The sequence below is a fragment of the Cetorhinus maximus genome, chromosome 2 (assembly GCF_964194155.1).
Source record: "Cetorhinus maximus chromosome 2, sCetMax3.hap1.1, whole genome shotgun sequence".
In the NCBI taxonomy this organism is placed as follows: domain Eukaryota; kingdom Metazoa; phylum Chordata; class Chondrichthyes; order Lamniformes; family Cetorhinidae; genus Cetorhinus; species Cetorhinus maximus.
The window spans coordinates 176,749,894-176,769,575 of NC_135880.1; the positions used below are offsets into that span (position 1 = coordinate 176,749,894).

The following is a 19,682-nucleotide window of genomic DNA, read 5'->3' on the forward strand; positions in this document are numbered from 1 at the left end:
ATATTTTAGTACAATTCTGACTTTCTAAAGCCATTATTAATCTACTTTTGTAACTAGTATAGATGTGGGGTTACAGAAGAATACTGCATGACCATATTAGCACCCACCTTTCCTGGGACTGCATGGTTGAATCCCTCCAATCAGGCTTCAGGCCTGAAACAGCTCTTGTCAAACTCACCAATGGCATCCTACATGGCTGTGACAAAGGTAAATTATCCCTCCTCTTGTTTTTTTGGCCTACCTCCAGCCTTCGACACAGTTGACTACATAATCTTCCTCCAATGACTCTGCACTGTCATCCAGCTGGGTGGGACTGCTCCCACCTGGTTCCTTTCTTATCTATCTAATCATAGCCAGAGAATCACTTGCAATGGCTTCTCTTCCTGCCCCTGCACCATTACGTCTGGTGTCCCCCAAGGATTTACCCTTGGCCTGTTCCTATTTCTCATCTACATGATGTCCCTCGACAGAATCATCTGAAAGCACAGCGTGAGTTTTCACATGTATGCTGACAATGCCCAGCTCTACCTCAACACCATCTCTCCAACTCCTCTGCGCCCTCTAAATTATCAGACTGTTTCTCTGACATCCAGTACTAGGTGAATAGAAAATTGCTGCAATTAAATATCAGCAACAGTGAAGCCATTGACTTCTGTCCCCGCTCCAAACTCGTTTCTCTAGCTACCAACTCCACCCCTCTCCCTGGCAACAGCCTGAGGCTGAACCAGACTGTTCACAATCTTGGTGTCACATTTTACCCTGAGATGAGTTCAGACCATGTCACCATCGCTAAGACCACCTATTTTCTTTCCGTAACATCAATTGACTCTGTTCCTATCTCCACTTGAACCTTGGCATTTCTTTTCTCCAGATGTTGACGGACCTCTTGTTTACAATGCAAGATGTTGTCCTTGTCCTTTATCTTATAAGTTGTTACCAAGAAGCATTGCAGCATCCAGTACAATTACTGGGTATATGTTCATTTATAAATATATATATATATTCACACACAGGGCCCTGTCCTTTGCAGACAGAAGAAGCATGTCCGCGTATTGCACCTTTTTCAACTAAACAATGGCTTGTGGGACAGCCATTCCCTGGTTCATTCCCCATGGCAGTACCTTGACCAATCAGAGGCGACCTGCCTGGTGAACAAAAGCTTGGCAGTTAACTGTTCCCTAGTGCATTCTCCATGGCAGTGCCTCTACCAATCATAGTCCACTTGCCAACCAATCAGCACTCTCTTCTCATGCAGTATAAACTGTGTTCCCTTTACTATTGGTATTCTTGTGAACTGTTCTGATGAGTGCAAGGTGAAAAGTTTTGACAGCATGTCCCTTTTTTCAGCAATACTTAAATATATGTTGAACGCGATCAGTATGAATTCATTTTTACCTGGGTAAAGAAATTGAACAGTTTGTGTGTTTAACTAGTGATAATTGAAGAACATAGCTTCCCTTTTAAAGAAGAGCAGGTGCTTCATTTCAGGTAAACCACCTGCAGCCTGACCAGATTTCTTAGATTATTCATGTTTGGTCCTCATGAGTGAAGACTGCACAGGAACGAACAGTACAGCAGCAGCGTGGAGAAGGAAGGCGTTCAGCCTCTGTCAATGGGATGGGTGGAAAAAAAGGGTCACCTACCTTCTTAACATTACAGCCAAAAGTATACCGTGAAGCGCGTGGAGCTTCCACTTTGGGTGCAATCAGTGATCCAGGTGCAGCTTAATGCCCAAAATTGCACCAGATGTGAGAAGTGTTTCTGTTTTCTCAAGTTCATAACTTGAATTGCCTAACGCTGAATGCAACATTTACTGTGAAGCAGTGCAGTCGGTCACTTTGGAACGTAATTGGGTTTTTAAAAATTAAAAAATGCTTAAAAGCGATATTTCTTGACATATTTAAGAGTGATAATCTGGTGCAGTTTGCTTAATGCAGCTGAGAGTGCATTTATCGCAAAAAAATGAGCGCATTGTTAATCAGAGTGCCTAGTCCACTTGAGTAAACCAGTTTTAAAAAAAAACAACTTGAAAAAATATCTACACAGAACCATTTGGTTAGATTGAGTTAGTCAGTTTTTGTAGTTTTTTAATTAAAAAAACTTATATATTAAGTACTTAATTTAAAATGTGCCCCTTGGTGCCCTCTGCGGCCATTAGGCTGGGCTGAGTTTCTCGAGCCTGTACAAAGGCCGACAGAAGGCCGCATGTAGCAGAAACCCGCTATCCTCGTTGATTTGATCTGGAGCCGTGACCAGTTTTGTGGCCAAGGCCAACTTCTAGCACAATTTTTTTTATAAAAAAGCTAGTGCCAAAGACTTTCCATGGAATGTCATTTGCACTTGAAATTTCGCAATTTTTTCGGGCAATTTCAGGGGAATTGTGATGGGGAAAAATCCAGCACAAACGAGTGGAAACTTCAACGTTTTTTTTTGTCTAGAATCAATCACGTGGCCTAGAAATTTCGTGTGCAGGGATTTATGTGTGCACTCAACACTGAGACTCGAGAGGAGCCTGATATTGGGCTCGGGGAGTTGTTACCGTCGATGCGATGAGCTATGGAGAGTAGCAGGCAGCTTGCTGGTGAAGAGCGACTGAAGATCAGGCTGCGGCTGGTGTCGGGTGGTCCAAGGGTAATTGAGATGGTGGGCCAATCGAGTTGGGAGTTGGTACGGAGGGTGGTCGCATTGCTAGGGCGCAGTGGTCGTGAGGTGGGGGAGAAGAAGGAATGGCAGCACTCGGATACCCGATGGTGACTTATGCCGTTGAACGTGGAAATAGGGAGGAAGCCCTCCTGCTTCTCCCGGCGTCACATAGCGGGTAAATGTATTTTAAAAATTTCAATTAAGTGGTTACAGCCTAAGGACTGTGTGTAAACTGCACAATTTTCCAGAGCGCAGTCACTAGTTGCCTTGCACAGAGGTGGGGGGTGGTTGGGGGTGGTGGTGGGTAATGGGGGGCAGGGGTGTGGTGGGGGGTGGACCTCAAACAGTTGTTGGGCCCCGTATTTGTGTATAGACGGGGTCTTGTGTCTACTTCACATGTGGGCACTGCACACTGACATTTTGCTCTTCATATGGTGGTGGGCACGCCTGCTGCTTGTAATAGGCGTGTTCACCCTCTGTATCATATTGGACACTTAGGAGGCTGTTTAGGAGAGAAGGTGACGTGTTGGTAATGTCATTGGGCTAGTAATCCAGAGGCGCAGGCTAAATGCCCTGGTCACTCGGGCTCAGGTCCCATGGCAGCTGGTGGAATTTGAATTCAGTTAATAAAGCCTGGAATACAAAAAAGCTAGTTTCAATAATTTTGTCCATGACAACTGTCGTCGATCGTTGTTTTGAAAAAAAAGAACTCATCTGGTTCATCAATGTCCTTTAGGGAAGGAAATCTGCTGTCCTTACCCGGTCTGGCCTACATGTGATCCAGACCCAAAGCAACGTGATTGACTCTTAAATGCCCTCTGAAATGGCCGCCACTCAGTTCAAGGGCATCTAAGGATGCGCAACAAATGCTGGCCTTGCCAGCGACACCCACGCCCCACGAAAGGGTAAAAAGAACGAAATGGCGCTACTGGACAAATTTCAAGTCTCCGGAGACACTTGCGTTTACTTTTTAATACACTGAAAGGTTTGTACCCATTTTGAACCCACTTCACAATGCCTTATTTAATATATTGCCCAAGCTTTGTGCTGAACGAACTTTTACAATGAAAGATTTTGCACAGAAATACTCAAAAGAAACAAAATGCTCCACAGGATCAGCCTTGTTCCTTTCTGAGGATAACACCGTGACATCCACATGAATTCAATTCTTTTTTGTCTGGACAGTGAGACGTTTTAAATGGTTAGTTTCTTTGAAAACTGCAATCATATTTTCTCCTCCATTTCGCATGAATGTAACACTTAGAACTGAAAATATGGCATATTTTTTCAGTTTCCTGCCACACGCACTTAAAACGTTGATTAATTCAGAATGGAAACAACCCGAGAGGCCCCGCGTCGGATCAACATGTTTTATTTTTCTTGTGGATTTTCTCTTTTGCAAAGTAGACACTCTTTTTTTTGCAAAGTGAGATTTGGTAGGTTTTGAAATGCATTAATTGTAGCGCTACAGCTGTCATCAACAGGGCACCATAGTCTAGGCTGACACTTTAGTGCAGGGCTGTGTGCTATGGTATCAGATTCCATCTTTTTGATGGGATATTAAATCCAGAACCCGATTGTGCTTGTTCAGGTGGATGTTAAAAATGCCTCGGTGCTATTGGGAAAAGGACAGGAGGTGCTGGGATCCTGGCTTACATTAGATATCGATGTTTGGGGGAATTAAACAGATTAACTCATCGTTCATTTTACTTGTTGCATGAAGGATGTTGCTGTGTGCAAACTACATTTTGGAAGCAATTCACTGTCTGTGAAACCCTTTGAAAGTACATAAAAGTGGCAATATAAATGCTCCTCCCTCCCCTCTTTCGCCACTCAACTCTTTCCCAGCTCCCCTCTGGGGTGTAGCGGTATTGTCGCTGGACTAGTAACCCAGAGACCCAGGTGATGCTCTGGGGACCTGGGTTCTAATCTCACCACGGCAGCTGGTGGAATTTGAATTCAATAAAAATTTGGAATTGAAAGTCTAACGATGACCATAAACCATTGTCAATTGTTGTAAAAACCCATCTGGTTCACCAATGTCATTTAGGGAAGGAAATCTGCTGTCCTTACCTGGTCTGGCCTACATGTAAACCCCAGACCCACAGCAATGTGGTTGACTCTTAAATGCCCTCTGAAATGCTCTAGCGAGTCAGTCAGTTGTATCAAACTGCTACAAAGTCTGAAAGGAATGGAACCGGCTGGACCATCCAGCATTGACCTAGGCACCGGAAACGACAAAGGCAGACTCAGCCCTGTCAATGCTGCAAAGTTCTCCTTACTAACATCTGGGGCCTTATGCCAAAATTAGGAGAGCTGTCTCATAGGCTAGTCAAGCAACAGCCTGACATAGTCATCTTCACTGAATCATACTTTACAATGTCCCAGATACCACCATCACCATCCCTGGATATGTCCTGTCCCACCAGCAGGACAGACCCAGCACAGTGGTATACAGTCAGGAGGGAGTTGCCCTAGGAGTCCTCAACATTGCATCTAGACCCCATGATGCCTCATGGCATCAGGTCAAACAGGGGTAAGGAAACCTCCTGCTGATTACCACATACCGCCCTCCCTCAGCTGATGAATCAGTGCTCCTCTATGTTGAACACCACTTGGAGGAAGCACTGAGGGTGGCAAGGGCACGGGATGTACTCTGGGTGAAGAACTTCAATGTCTATCACCAAGAGTGGCTCAGTAGCACCACTACTGGCCGGCTCCTAAATGACATAGCTGCTAGACTGGGTCTATGGCAGGTGGTGAGGGAAGCAACAAGAGGGAAAAACATAATTGACCTCATCCTCGGTGCATCTGTCCATGACAGTATCAGTAGGAGTGACCACCACACAATCCTTTTGGAGACGAAGTACTGTCTTCACATTAAGGATACCCTCCAGCATGTTGTGTAGCACTACCACAGTGCGAAATGAGATAGATTTCAAACAGACCTGGCAACTCAAGACTGGGCATCCATGAGGCGCTGTGGGTCATCATCAGCAGCAGAATTGTACTCAAACACAATCTGTAACCTCATGGCCCAGCATATCCCTCACTCTACCATTACCATCAAGCCAGGGGATCAACCCTGGCTCAATGAGGAGTGGAGGAGGGTATGCCAGGAGCAGCACTAGGCATACCTAAAAAGAAAATGAGGTGTCAACCTGGTGAAACTACAACACAGGACTATTTGTGTGCCAAACACCATAAGCAGCAAGTGATAGAGCTAAGCAATTCCATAACCAACGGATCTGATCTAAGTGCTGCAGTCCTGCCACATCCAGTTGTGAATGGTGGTGGACAATTAAACAATTCATTAGAGGAGGCTCTACAAATATCCCCATCCTCAATGATGGAGGAGTCCAGCACACCAGTGCAAAAGATGAGGCTGAAGCATTTGCAACAACCTTCAGCCAGAAGTACTGAGTGGATGATCCATCTCGGTCTCCTCTGGGGGTCCCCAGCATCACAGATGCCAGTCTTGAGCCAATTCGATTCATTCTACGTGATATCAAGAAATAGCTGAAGGCACTGGATACTGCAAAGGCTATGGGCCCTGACAATATTCCGGTAATAGTATTGAAGATTTGTGCTCCAGAACTTGCCGCTACCCTAGTCAAGCTGTTCCAGTACAGCTACTACACTGGCATCTACTCGGCAATGTGGAAAATTGTCCAAGTACGTCCTGTACACAAAAAGCAGGACAAATCCAACCCAGCCAATCACCGCCCCATCATCAGTAAAGTGATGAAAGAGGTCATCGACAGTGCTATCAAGAGGCAATAATTTGCTTACAGATGCTCGGTTTGGGTTCCGCCTGGGCCACTCAGCTCCTGGCCTCATTACAGCCTTAGTTTAAACATGGACAAAAGAGCTGAACTCCTGAGGTCGGGGGAGAGTGACTGCCTTTGATATCAAGACAGCATTTGACCAAGTGTGGCATCAAGGAGCCCCAACAATTCTGGATCAACGGGAATCAGGGGAAACTCTCCCCTAATTGGGGTCCTTGCACAAAGGAAGATGGCTGTGGTTGTTGGAGGTCAGTCATCTCAGCTCCAGGACATCACTGCAGGAGTTCCTCAGGGTAGTGTCCTAGACCCAACCATCTTCAACTGCTTCATCAATGACCTTCCTTCCATCATAAGGTCAGAAGTGGGGATGTTCACTGTGCAATGTTCACCTTTCTCAACTCCTCAGATACTGAAGCAGTCAATGTCCAAATGCAGCAAGATCTGGACAATATCCAGGCTTGGGCTAACAAGTGGCAAGTAATATTCGTGTCAAACAAGTGCCAGGCAATGACCATCTCCAACAAGAGAGAATCTAACCATCGCCCCATGACATTCAATGACATTACCATCACTGAATCCCCCACTATCTACATCCTGGAGGTTACCATTGACCAGAAACTGAACTGGACTAGCCAAATAAATACTGTGGCAACAAAAGCAGGTCAGAGGCTGGGAATCCTGCAACGAGTAACTCAGCTCCTGACTCCCTGAAGCTTTCCACCATCTGCTAGGCACAAATCAGAAGTGTGATGGAATACTGTCCACTTGCTTGGATGATTGCAGCTCCAACAACACTCAAGAAGCTTGACACCTTCCAAGACAAAGCAACCCACTTGATTGGCACCACATCCACAAACATTCACTCCCTTTGCCACTGAAGCACAGTAGCAGCAGTGTGTACCATCTACAAGATGCACTGCAGGAACTTATCAAGCCTCCTTCGACAGCACCTTCCAAACCCACGACTGCTACCATCCAGAAGGACAAGGGCAACAGCCACATGGGGAACACCACCACCTGGAAGTTCCCCTCCAAGCCACTCACCATCCTGACTTGGAAATATATCGCCGTTCCTTCACTGTCGCTGGGTCAAAATCCCGAAACTCCCTCCTTACCAGCACTTTGGGTGTACCTACACCACATGGACTACAACAGTTGAAGAAGGCAGCTCACCACCACCCTTTCAAGGGCAAACAGGGATGGGCAACAAATGCTGGCCTAGCTAGTGATGCCCACATCCCATGAACGAATAAAATCTCTTTCCTCGGTCTCCCTTTCCCCGCCTTGCTCCCTCCCTTCCCTCCACCCTTGCTCCATCCCTCCTCCCCCGCTCGCTCCCTCCCCCCCCCCTACTCGCTCCCTCCCTCCCCCCCGCTCGGTCCCTCCCTCCCCCCACTGCTTGCTCCCTCCCTCCCCCCTGCTCCCTCCCTTCTTCCCCCCCCTGCTCCCTCCCTTCTTCCCCCCCTTGCTCCCTCCCTTCTTTCCCCCCTTGCTCCCTCCCTTCCCCCGCCTTGCTCCCTCCCTTCTTCCCCCGCCTTGCTCCCTCCCTTCTTCCCCCGCCTTGCTCCCACCCTTCTTCCCCCGCCTTGCTCCCACCCTTTTCCTCCGCCTTGCTCCCTTCCTTCCTCCCCCCTTGCTCCTTCCCTTCTTCCCCCCCTTGCTCCTTCCCTTCTTCCCCCGCCTTGCTCCCTCCCTTCCCCCGCCTTGCTCCCTCCCTTCCCCCGCCTTGCTCCCTCCCTTCTTCCCCCGCCTTGCTCCCACCCTTCTTCCCCCGCCTTGCTCCCACCCTTTTCCTCCGCCTTGCTCCCTTCCTTCCTCCCCCCTTGCTCCTTCCCTTCTTCCCCCTCTTGCTCCTTCCCTTCTTCCCCCCCTTGCTCCCTCCCTTCTTCCCCACCTTGCTCCCTCCCTTCTTCCCCCACCTTGCTCCCTCCCTTCTCCCCCCCCCCCACCTTGCTCTCTCCCTTCTTTCCCCCCTCCTTGCTCCCTCCTTTTCCCCCCACCTTGCTCCCTCCCTTCTTCTCCCCACCTTGCTCCCTCCCTTCTTCCCCCCCCCTTGCTCCCTCCCTTCTTCCCCCCCCTTGTTTCCCTCCCTTCTTCCCCCCTCTTGTTCCCCTCCTTTCCCCACCTTGCTGCTTCCCTTCCCCTTCTAGAATTTGCCTGGTTCTGGTTCTGTAACGCTTACACATCCTCGTGTACCATGTTGGTCTGCTGGCTTGACAGGAATTGAAGAATGCGGGTTGTGTCAGGCCAGGAGGTTAAAGATTGTGGTAATATACAGTTCTGCTGCTGCTAACCCCCTCTGAAATGTGCCCTATGGATGGCCAATTGAATCATTCATCCCACATTAATGTAGCTGTGAGAAACTTGTGTATATTTTAGATCTTGATTCCATGTGGAGATGACACTAGCTTCTTTGTGTAACAGGTTTAATTCACAGTGCTTTAAAATGTCTACTCCATGCCTCTGGCTCCACCTTCCAGTTTCTACAGTTTGTTTACTTTTCCATGAATCCTCACCTAGGCTTCACCAATCAAGCACAGTGAGCATCAAGTAGACAGACTCACATAATCAAACACAGAACAATTGAACACTAGACACGATGGGGGACATTCTCATTGAGGAATCAAGATAGTGCCTGCGTAAGCACGATCATTCCTAATAGTGCCATTTTGGACAGACATGTTTGCACCAAGTAGCCTACTGAGGATGCCCTCGTGTGAATTTCTCTCGTCTATTGACACTGGCCCAGTCTGATAGCCAAGTTTTCCTGGATGGTCAGTTGGGGGACTACAAAGATAATCTTGGATATTTTATTTCCCCACCCAGAGTACATTGTATGCTCTTTATTGAATGATGTGTATGAAAGGATGTCTATGTCTGTGTCAGGTTGTTGTGTGTATACAAGGGCAGTTCTCCCCAGCTGGAACCTAAATGTCATGAGATGTTAATGGGGAGGGACTTTGCCAAGTTGACTGGGCTGAAATTGCTTATGCCTCATTCTGATGCAATGAATGGGCCATTGCCAATAGGTCCATTCGATTTAACATGGATATATAACAAAGCAATTAGTATAATTGTTGTCGGGTGGCCAAGTTGTACTATTAATGATAAGAGTTGATCTGCAGACACTTCTTGGTGGAAACATTAAGTTTATTTACAATATATCAGCAGCAACTACACGTGTGCTTTCAACTCCAACTCTATCTCTACACCGACTGCTTAGGTAGCCCACACTCCTCTCCTATTGGTTACTACAGATCATGTGATCTTCCTTAACAAGTATTATTCTTAAAAGTACATTATGTATTAAATAAAACCATAATTACAACATTCCTCCCCCTTTAACTTGGCTATACATATAATATTTATGAGTGCATATTTTTCAAGACGATATAGTATTTACACTGGGTAAGGAGTTTACAAGTCCAGTCTTTCAGGTGGTTTCCTGGTACGTGTGGAACGTCGCAGCTCCACAACTTCAGATTCTTTGTCAGGAGCCTCCTTTTCCGGAGTTGCCTGAACATCAGGTGCTTCAGTGGGCACTTGCAGATCTGTATCCTCAACTCTTACAGGAACATCAAAATGTCAGCCCTGGGTTGAGTATCTTCAACAGGAAACATAGACCCGGTCATGGTCACTGGTGGAACCAAATCTTGATGATTTGTCTCTCTTTTCCTTAAATGGTCCACATGTTTACGGATGATCTGGCCTTCCACCTCCACGTGGTAAGATAGAGGTCCAGTCACCGCATTTATTTCACCCGGTAACCACTTTGGTCCTTCCCCAAAGTTTATCACGTATGCCAGCTCCCCCACGGTACATTTCCTCTCTCGACTATGCTATTTGTGTCTAGTTTTCTGGCTTCCTTGACTCCTTTCCACCTTCCCCTCTAAATTCAGCATTATTAATTTTAATCTCGTCCTGAGACAGCGTTTTAACAATAACTCCGCAGGTATGACACCTGTTGTTGTGTGAGGGGTGGTCCTACAATGAAAAAGGAAGCTTGGTTGCCACGGAATCACCAGTTAGCTTTTTATGCCTGCCTTGAACGTTTGAACTGCCCTTTCGGCCAGTCGGTTTGAGGAAGGGTGGTACGGTGCAGTTTTCACATGAGTGATACTGTTGAGGCTGATAAACCATTGAAACTCAGCACTCATAAGTGCCGTGCCGTTATTAGAAACGACTACTTCTGGTAGTCCCTGAATGGCAAAAACTCTGAGGTAGTTTCTCAATTGTAGCGCCCGACATTGGTGACTTCACCTCATATAATTGCAACCATTTTGAATGGGCATCGACAATGAGCAGAAACATTGTTCCCAGGAAAGGTCCAACATAGTCAATATGTAACCACACCCAGGGTCTACCTGGCCACTCCAATGGGTGTAATGGAGCTGTCACTGGCAACTTTTACAGTTGCTGACATTGCACACAGTGCTTTACTAAATCCTCTATTTCGCCATCCATCCCAGGCCACCATAGACAGCTGCGTGCTATGGTCTTCATTCGGGAAATTCCTGGATGGGCACTGTGTAGTTCAATTAAAAGTGGCTCCCATCCCTTTTGGAGGAACTATCACTTGTGCTCCCCACAATAAGATGCTATCCTGGCTGGTTATCTCATGTCTTCTGTTGAAGTACAGTTTCATTTCATCAGATACGGGTGCCTGTGACCAACCATGTAGCACTTGTTCTTGTACTTGAGATAGGACTGGGTCCCGACTTGTCCAGTCTCTGATCTGTCGAGCACATGCAGGCGAGGAATCTAAGAAATTTAACAGCAAAACAAGTTCCTGTGGAATGGGGATGTGCTCATAATTTTCTTTTAAAGGCAAATGACTAAGGGCATCGGCATTTGCGAGTTGATTACCAGGCCTATGCACAAGTGTATTCGTCTGCTGCCAGAATTAAGACTCATTGTTGTACTCTTGCTGAGGCTATGGGTGGTATAGCCTTGTTCTCACTAAACGATCCTAGCAATGGTTTGTGGTCTGAAATGGTTGTAAAATGGCTGCCCTGTATGTACTGGTGAAATTTCTTGACACCAAAGATGATGGACAGGCCTCCTTTTTCTATCTAGGAGTATCCCTTTTCCGCTGTGGCGAGTGTTCTTGATACATAACAATTCCGTGTTGTCGTCCATCCGATGAGAGAGCACTGCTCCCGCTCCGTAGGGAGAGGCGTCACATGTCAGCACCAATTCTTTCATCTGGTCTGTAGTGAGTGTCTGGAAGCAGGTACGATAGTGGTGTTTAAGAGGCAGCTTGACAAATACATGAATAGGATGGGAATAGAGGGATACGGACCCCGGAAGTGCAAAATGTTTTAGTTGATGGGCAATATGATCGGCGCAGGCTTGGAGGGCCGAAGGGCCTGTTCCTGTGCTGTACTTTTCTTTGTTCTTTGTTCTTTGCTCATAATGCACTAATAGATTGGACGAGCACAACAATTGTTTCACCTTTATGAAAGCTTCTTTCAGGGGTGCCTTCCAAGACCAACGTTGGTTCTTTTTGAGTAGAGAATGCAGGGGACCAGCACTGTAGACAAATTGGGTAAAAACCACCCATAATAGTTGATCATTCTTTGAGCTCTGATTTGAGCTCTGAGGCGTTCTTTGGCGCAGGTGCCTCTCTTATGGCTCTCACTTTCTCCTCACCCGGGTGGAAGCCCTGTGAATCTACCTGGTGACTCAAATAGATTACCTCCCTCACTTGGATCATGCACTTTTTTTAAAAACACACCCCAGCTTGCAAAAACTGCCCTAAGACTTCTAAGTTTGCTCTTTTTCAGCAATCTCTGTCACCAATACATTGCCTAAATAGAATACAACCTGGGGCAGGCCGTGCAGTAAGCTTTCTGTTGTTCTCTGAAAGATGGCACAAGCGGAGGAGAGGTTGAAAGGCAATCGCGTATATTGGTGCAACCCTTTGCGGGTATTAATTGTGACAAATTCCCTGGAGGCATTATCCAACTCTAGTTGTTGATGAGCATGACTCAGGTCAAGTTTTGTGTACCTTGTCCCTCCTGCCAGCTTGGCATACAGGTCTTCGATTTTTGGAATGGGGTGCCTGTCTAGCTTACTTATTTTATTAACCATCAGTTTGTAGCCTCCACAAATTCGGACGTTTTGGTTGGGTTTAAGGACGGGGTCTATGGGTGCTGCCCATTCTGAGAACTGAACACGTTGTAAAACGCCCCGTTTCTCTAGCCCATTCAGTTCAGTGTTGACTTTTTCTCTCAGGACATATGACGCTGGTCTCACCTTCATGAAGCGAGAGGTTGTTGCCAGATCCACATGAACCTTGGTCTGCAGGCCCTGGATTATCCCCAGTTCGTCCTGAAAGACGGTGGTGTACTTTCTAAATAGCTCTGGTAGCCCACTTGCTCTCAACTAGAAAATTTCAGACCATTCTAACTTTATCTCCTTTAACCATTTTCGCCCAGGAGGCTTGGCTCTTCATTTGCTACCACCATCAAGGGTAGTTTGGCTTCCATAATGGACAGTTATTCTGCTTATGCCTTTTACTTGAATGTGTTCACCCGCATATGTTTTTAGCTTGGCGGCTGTTTCTTCTAAACTTAATTGTTGATCACTATTATTCAAATATCTGAAGGTATTACTGTAGTGCAAACTCCCTTGTCCACTTCCATTCTAACAGGTTTGCCATTTACTTTCACTGTAACAAATATTGGTTCTGTCTTTCCAACTTTCAGATTAAGCAATGAGTAAATGTCTGCATTTGTTGTTTCAGGCTCTTCTACATTGTAGGTTTCATTGGGCTTCTTCTTTTGTTTACAAGCCTGCTTGAATTTTTCCTTGCATTGCCTCATCATATGTCCATTTCTGTGACAATAGTAGCATTTGACTTTTTTTAAACTTCCAATCGCTGAAAGACTGCTTGTTCTCACTACTATTAAAATTATCCTTTGATTTTGTTGTTAAGTAATTTTTCTTCATTCTTCAGCTAGTGGATCTGTTTCCCGCTTCTCGGCGGAGTCTCGCTTTCTCGTGTTTCTTTCGGCTGACGTTTCCCGCCCGATGTGGAGGATGGCGCCATTTTGCGCACCTGCATTGCTTTTGAATCTCTTACTGTGCTTTCCATGCCCAGCGCTATCTCTAGCACCTTCTTGAAATCCAGATTCACTTCGGACAATAATCTTTTCTGAATAGCGTCCTCCTTCACACTACAAGCTAAACGATCCCTGAGCATGTTGTTCAGAGTCGTACCAGACTCACAGTGTTCCATGAACTGCTTCAAATTTGCCACGTAGCATGCAATTGTCTCGCCCGGGGCTCAATTTCGTGAATTAAACCTGAACCTCTGCATCGTGACTGAGGGCTAGGGTTGAAAGTGACCCTTCACAAGGTCCACCAATTCGTCGAAATTTTTCGAACCTGGGTGTCGTCAAACTTTGAATCAGACTGTAGGTTTTGCTCCCACAAGTACTCAAGGGGATCGCTCACCTCTTCTCTTCCCCGTAATCTCGTTCGCTTGAAAAAAGTATGTGAGGCGTTCTATGTAATGAGACCAATTGTCTGTGGCTGGTTCAAAAGGATCAATTCTCCCAAATTGTGGCATCTTGAGAGGGGTTAACTTCATCAATCCTAACGGAGCTTGCTACTTACAATCACTGGGTGAGGTCCAGTGCCGATTTCTTTCTAACTTGATTTCTTCTGTTCAAGCCTGTTTCATCGTCGTCGCCAGTTTGTTGTTCTAGGGTGGCCGAGTTGTACTATTAAGCTTGGAGTTGATCTGCAGACGCTTCTTCGGTGGAAACATTAAGTTTATTTATAATGTACTCAGCAGCAACTACAGGTGTGCTTTCAACTCCAACTCTATTTCTACACTGACTGCTGAGATAGTCCACACTATTCTCCTATTGGTTACTATAGATCACGTGATCTTCCCTAACAAGTATTTTTCTTAAAGGTGCATTACACACTAAATAAAACCATATTTACTACAGATGTGAAGTAATTTATTATTTCATGCAATGTGGGCACCGCTGGCTAGGTCAACATTTGTTGCCCATCCCTAATTGCCCTTGAACTGAGTAACATTTCACAGGGCTGTGAAGAGTCAGTCGCATTGCTGTGGGCCTGGAGGTACCTGTAGGCCTATTGGATAAAAATGGCAGATTTCCTTCCCTCCAGGACATTAGTGAACCAGATGGGTTTTTACGACAATCAATTCATAGTCACCATTACCGAGACTAGCTTTATATTCCAGACTTATTAACTGAACTCAAATTCCACCAGCTGCCGTGGTGAGATTTGAACTCTTGCCTCAGAGGATTGGCCTGAGCACCTGGATTACTAGTTCAGCGATGTTACTCGTTGCCACTACGTCACTGTCTTCCCCTTAATTTGTGTATCAAGGGATAGAAGAGCGAAGGAGATGGAGCGAGGCAGGGGGTGGGGGTGGGTATGGAGGGGGGCAGTAGTGGGCATGCGGGGTAATAATTATAAGCCAAGGAAGCTGCAAGCCAATCTAAGCCTCAGGAATGATTTTCATCATTTGAGTTGATAAATTATGGAAACACAACTCGAGGCACAATAAATACGACTCAGCTGATGGGGATAAGAGTTCATGGCACCAAATCAAAGTTTAAAAAAACTGCAGACGCCGGAAATCTGAAATAAAAACCAAGTGCTGGGTTTACTCAGCAGGCCAGGCAACATCTGCGGAGAGAGAGAAGCAGTGTTAACATTATGGAATGAAATCCTGATTTGGGAGAAGGTAGTTTGAAATAAGCTATTTTATCTTCTATATTACTAAGAGTGTTTATTCCTCTCCCTTTTCTGTCAGTATTGTTTCCTCCTCCTCATGTAAGCATAACCACATTTGATAAGCCTCTCAGGAATAGAGTGTGAATGTGCAATGTGTAAGCACATCTACGATATTTAGTAATATGAAGAAATTTTAGTTCTTGGAAAAGCTAATCTGAAGTTTTGAAATGTTACTTCCTGAATGTATTACAAAATAGTTATTCGACGCCAGACTCTTCCTTGCCAAAATTGAATGCCATGTCCCAGTGTCTGATAAAATGTGCTGATAGGATGAAATGAAATAAGGTGGGAGGAGCTTCATGTGGTGCATTAACACCTGCATGGACCAGTTGGGCCAAATGGCCTGTTCCTGTGCTGTAAATTCTAAGTATATATTTTTTTGTTCACTCCATTTAGGGGCGTTTATCATCTGCTGGACCCCAGGCCTGGTTTTGCTGTTGCTGGACGTGTTCTGCTCTGAATGCAACGTCCTCACTTACGAGAAGTTTTTCCTGCTGTTGGCCGAGTTCAACTCTGCAATGAACCCCATCATTTACTCCTACCGCGACAAGGAGATGAGCGCAACGTTCAAGCAGATCCTGTGCTGTCAGCGCAACGAGGGCAGCAACAACGCAGCCGAGGGTTCCGACCGGTCGGCCTCCTCCCTCAACCACACCATCTTGAGTGGGATCCACAATGACCATTCAATGGTGTAAAACTGAACGGAAGGGTTCGCGGCTGCTCACTGCAAGATGACCGGGATAGAGAAGACACCAGATGTGAACCAGCTGTGGACGAGTGAATTAAACACTGAAGACTAAATACTAAATAAGCACCAGGGGCCTATTCATAAACTAATATGAGACATTGTTGACAAGTATTTCTGCTTTAGTAGGACCTAGTGTGAGACGTCATAACACCAGTTGAAGTCTTAAGTACTTATGTTGTATTACCTGCTAAACTGTAGAAATAATGGCTTAAAATATAATAAACTTATTTTATTCACCTGCCCCCCCACCCCACCCCCCATCAGCATGTTTGAGATGGACTTTTGCAGAACAGGCAGGTTCAACCTTTTATAGCTTCACGTTAGTACCAAAGAGCTTCTAATGAAGTCCCTGTGAAGAGAGTGTTGGCAGTTCTTTGTCTTTTGGGACATACAAACTGTGTAAGTCATTAGTGTGCTTTCTTTAATCCCTTTTTATTTAAAAATAACACAGTTGACCCCAAGCTGACCCAGTTAATTTTGCTTCCAACATTTGGCCCTCTACAACCACATTTTATGCAGGACAGTTTATCTGAGACAATGGTACAAATGTCTGTTCCATATCAGCAAATATGAGTTCTGTTCTATAAAGCATTCCAAGTTTCAACAGCAGTTTAGGACCTACTGAATAAATAGTTCCTTAGTTCAAGCATGGCTGACACATTTGCTTTTTAAATTGCTGCTAATTGTGCTCTTCATTATTGATTACTGTGTTGCAGTCAAAACGTACGGTTATAAACAGAAAAATAGGTTTTAAATATATAAGTTTGTCAGCAAAAACAGTGAACTATTTATTTAATATGGCCTGATAATGTGTTTTAACATGACAATGTTAAACTGTGTTGGCCTGTTATTTGATTTCTGATGGCTGGGGTTGATGGCTCCATGCGAACAGGTTTCAGTTCTTCATGGAATCTGGGTAGGCGAGATGCTTAGTTGATACATCCTAAGATCTTTGAACAGATTGACAAGTCGACAAGATAATGCCAGTTTGCACTGGGCGTTGTTAGTGCCAAAGTACATGTTACCAAATGGTTGATGGTGTTGCGTTCAGGGAAGTGAATTCTCCTTTTGAATTCTACTTCCTAATACTGAGTATGGTAAGTTCAGTGGCTTATACATTTCTCTCCCGTCAGGTGCCTAACTGTGTTGGAGAGTTTCTTACTCTGGTGTTCTTTTGGAATTTTAAGCATTAGAAAATTCCTAACAAATAAAAGGATTAAAAAAAAAATAATGGATGATGCATGATTAAGGCATAGCATGGAAGTACAATAGTTCTTTGGAATGCATCCTTGGAGTGCTACTAGGAACCAACCCCACTGTTCATGGTAGATGTGCATGCCAGTACTGCTTGGTTAAGCATATCCCTTTGCACTCAAATAAACCATATTGACTACTGCCCTGCAATTTTTATATAATTTGGTGGAGTGGGTGGGTTGGAAAAGTTGTCTTAAATGGTTAGTTTGATAATCTATTGATGATGAATGCAATTTTGCTTGGGGATTTCTTCTTTTGTTTAACCTAAAGGTGCCTTAATTATTAATGCTTTCGAATTGCTGGGTGTCTGTAACTTCATGCAGTGCCCAAGCATTACTGGACCATCACTGCAGTTTGTAATGTGCATTGCCAACTCTGCAATCTCATTAAATGATGCACCAGGACTGGAGATAGTGACCTGTATTCCTTTTCCAAATCTTCACCTATTTAGTAAGTTGTTTTGTATATTTCATGGATTAGGTACAATTTATATGAGTATTTTTACTATTATTTTTAACTAGGCAAAGTGTTTTTCAAAAAAATGTAATTTGCAGTGCCTGGATTGTTGCTCAGAGTAGTCTGTCTAAATTATGTCAGGTTTCATATTCAGTTTAATTTCCAGGTAATACTACTTTTTCACAAGCTATGTAATTATTCTGCAATCTAATGCACAAGGAGTTCAACGTAGTACTGTGCAACCTGTGCACCGGTGAGGTAAAATAATAGTCCTGATAGTAATTACTACAGAAACTATTCACCACTACACGATATAACAATTTTAATGTAATCAGGTCATTATGCATTGACTTTGTAGCAGTACCTAGTGCCAGTATGTGTTCTACATAACTAACCTTTTAAATTTGTATTAGTAAATGCTACTGGACATTTCAGTATTGATCTATGTATTGTGTTTAACACTTAATCCCTTTAACTCAGAACTGAACTGCTCTTTAATTCTTGCATCCGAATTAGCTGAATCTTTTTGCGTTGTTACAGCTTAATCCAGTCTCGTCCACTTACGGGGGTGTCAGTATAAGCAGGAGGGGGCAAACTGGTCCAGGCTGGGAATGGAGGTAGGTTGAGAGAGAGAGAGAGCGTGGAGTGAAAAGCTCACACTGTTTGGGGTAGTCATTAGACTGTGGGAGCTCATTCATTATCAGGAGGTACTGATGCTCACTGGGACTAATGCAGAGTTAGGACAGAAGACAGATGAAGTGTTCCAATTTTTATTTTGAGGATTGTTAAATGAAAACTTGAATTGCGGAATGCCCATAACCGCTCCACTGGCGTTATCCTACCCCATCCCCTCACTTCTGCATGTAAATGGGGGTCTCCATCCACAAATGCCACTTCCGGGAAAGCAATGCAATGGAGCTGGAGCAGATCTGAGGATTTTCACCAATCAACATGCTAACTTTTTTCTATGTAATTGTCTAATGTAATGTCTGAGACTGTATTTGCAAAATGTCTTTGTACAACCAATACTAAATCCTAATTCAAAAGATATGACAGATTTCTGGGAAGTAAGATATTAACAATTAAGACCTATGTGACACTTTGCATAATGAATTCCGTCAAAGGCTTTAAAAAAAACTTATTTGAGCTGTTCAAAGACTAAGGACCACTTTTGCAGATATATTCCCTATGTAAACATTATGGTGAAAATATCAATATCTTGCCGTTCAAAACAAATTGATTAGCTCTGCATAAATTGATAACATTTTTTTTCGATTCCCATTGATGTTTCCTTCTGTGATTTTTAAAAAAAATAAAAAAAATCTCCATGGTTTTGGATGGAAATGTGTTCACAAATTCTTTGCAATTCTCAGTACTTCGACTTGGTTTATGTTTTTGTCCTGTGCTGCACCATATATTGGGATAGGCCATGGGGAGGACAGAGCTGTGGAATTTTGGAACAATTTGGTCCATTCAGGAAAAATGATAGACAAAACTTATTTTGCCAGCAAGGTGACTGGTTTGCTACCAAATGTTATCTCCCCAAGGCAGCCCAAATTCTGCCTGAAAACCAACGGCTGCTAATTGAAAACTAGAACTAGGAAAGTCTAAAATTGTTCTGTTGCTGTGTTGCTTGCACTAACTGCCATTAAGGTCTTCACGAACATGCAATGCTGTTTTTCATTCCCACAATTAACATAATAAAAGTAACAAATATGCTCCATGGCTAAAAGAGAAAAACATTGAAGGTTATGCTGATGGGATGAGTTGAAGTGTGGGGGGGTGGGAAGGAGGAACATAAACATTGGCATGGACTTTATGGGCCAGATGGCCTATTTCTGCCTATGTAATGTAATATATACAAAGTCACTTTGTAGTACAGAACTTGAATATTGCCAAAGACATGTTACCAAAGGCACTCATCAGGACAAATGCAAGAATGCTAAATTTCAAATGATCACCACAATTTATACAGGAGAGAAAGGTGTTGATTGGTTGGCCATCCT

The 19,682-nt window shown here is 44.5% G+C and overlaps 1 protein-coding gene across 3 annotated transcripts in view; it reads left to right on the forward strand.

The window, feature by feature from the left end:
* The window catches only part of LOC144667674 (lysophosphatidic acid receptor 1), a 121,364-nt gene extending 102,355 nt beyond the window's left edge, over positions 1 to 19,009 (forward strand). For all 3 annotated transcript variants that reach the window (XM_078529144.1, XM_078529132.1, XM_078529137.1), the window contains one exon: positions 15,615 to 19,009. In XM_078529144.1, coding sequence (XP_078385270.1) covers positions 15,615 to 15,913 — 299 coding nt within the window. In that variant the 3' untranslated portion in view covers positions 15,914 to 19,009. The remainder of the gene's footprint in view (positions 1 to 15,614) is intronic.
* Positions 19,010 to 19,682: the final 673 nt, after the last annotated feature.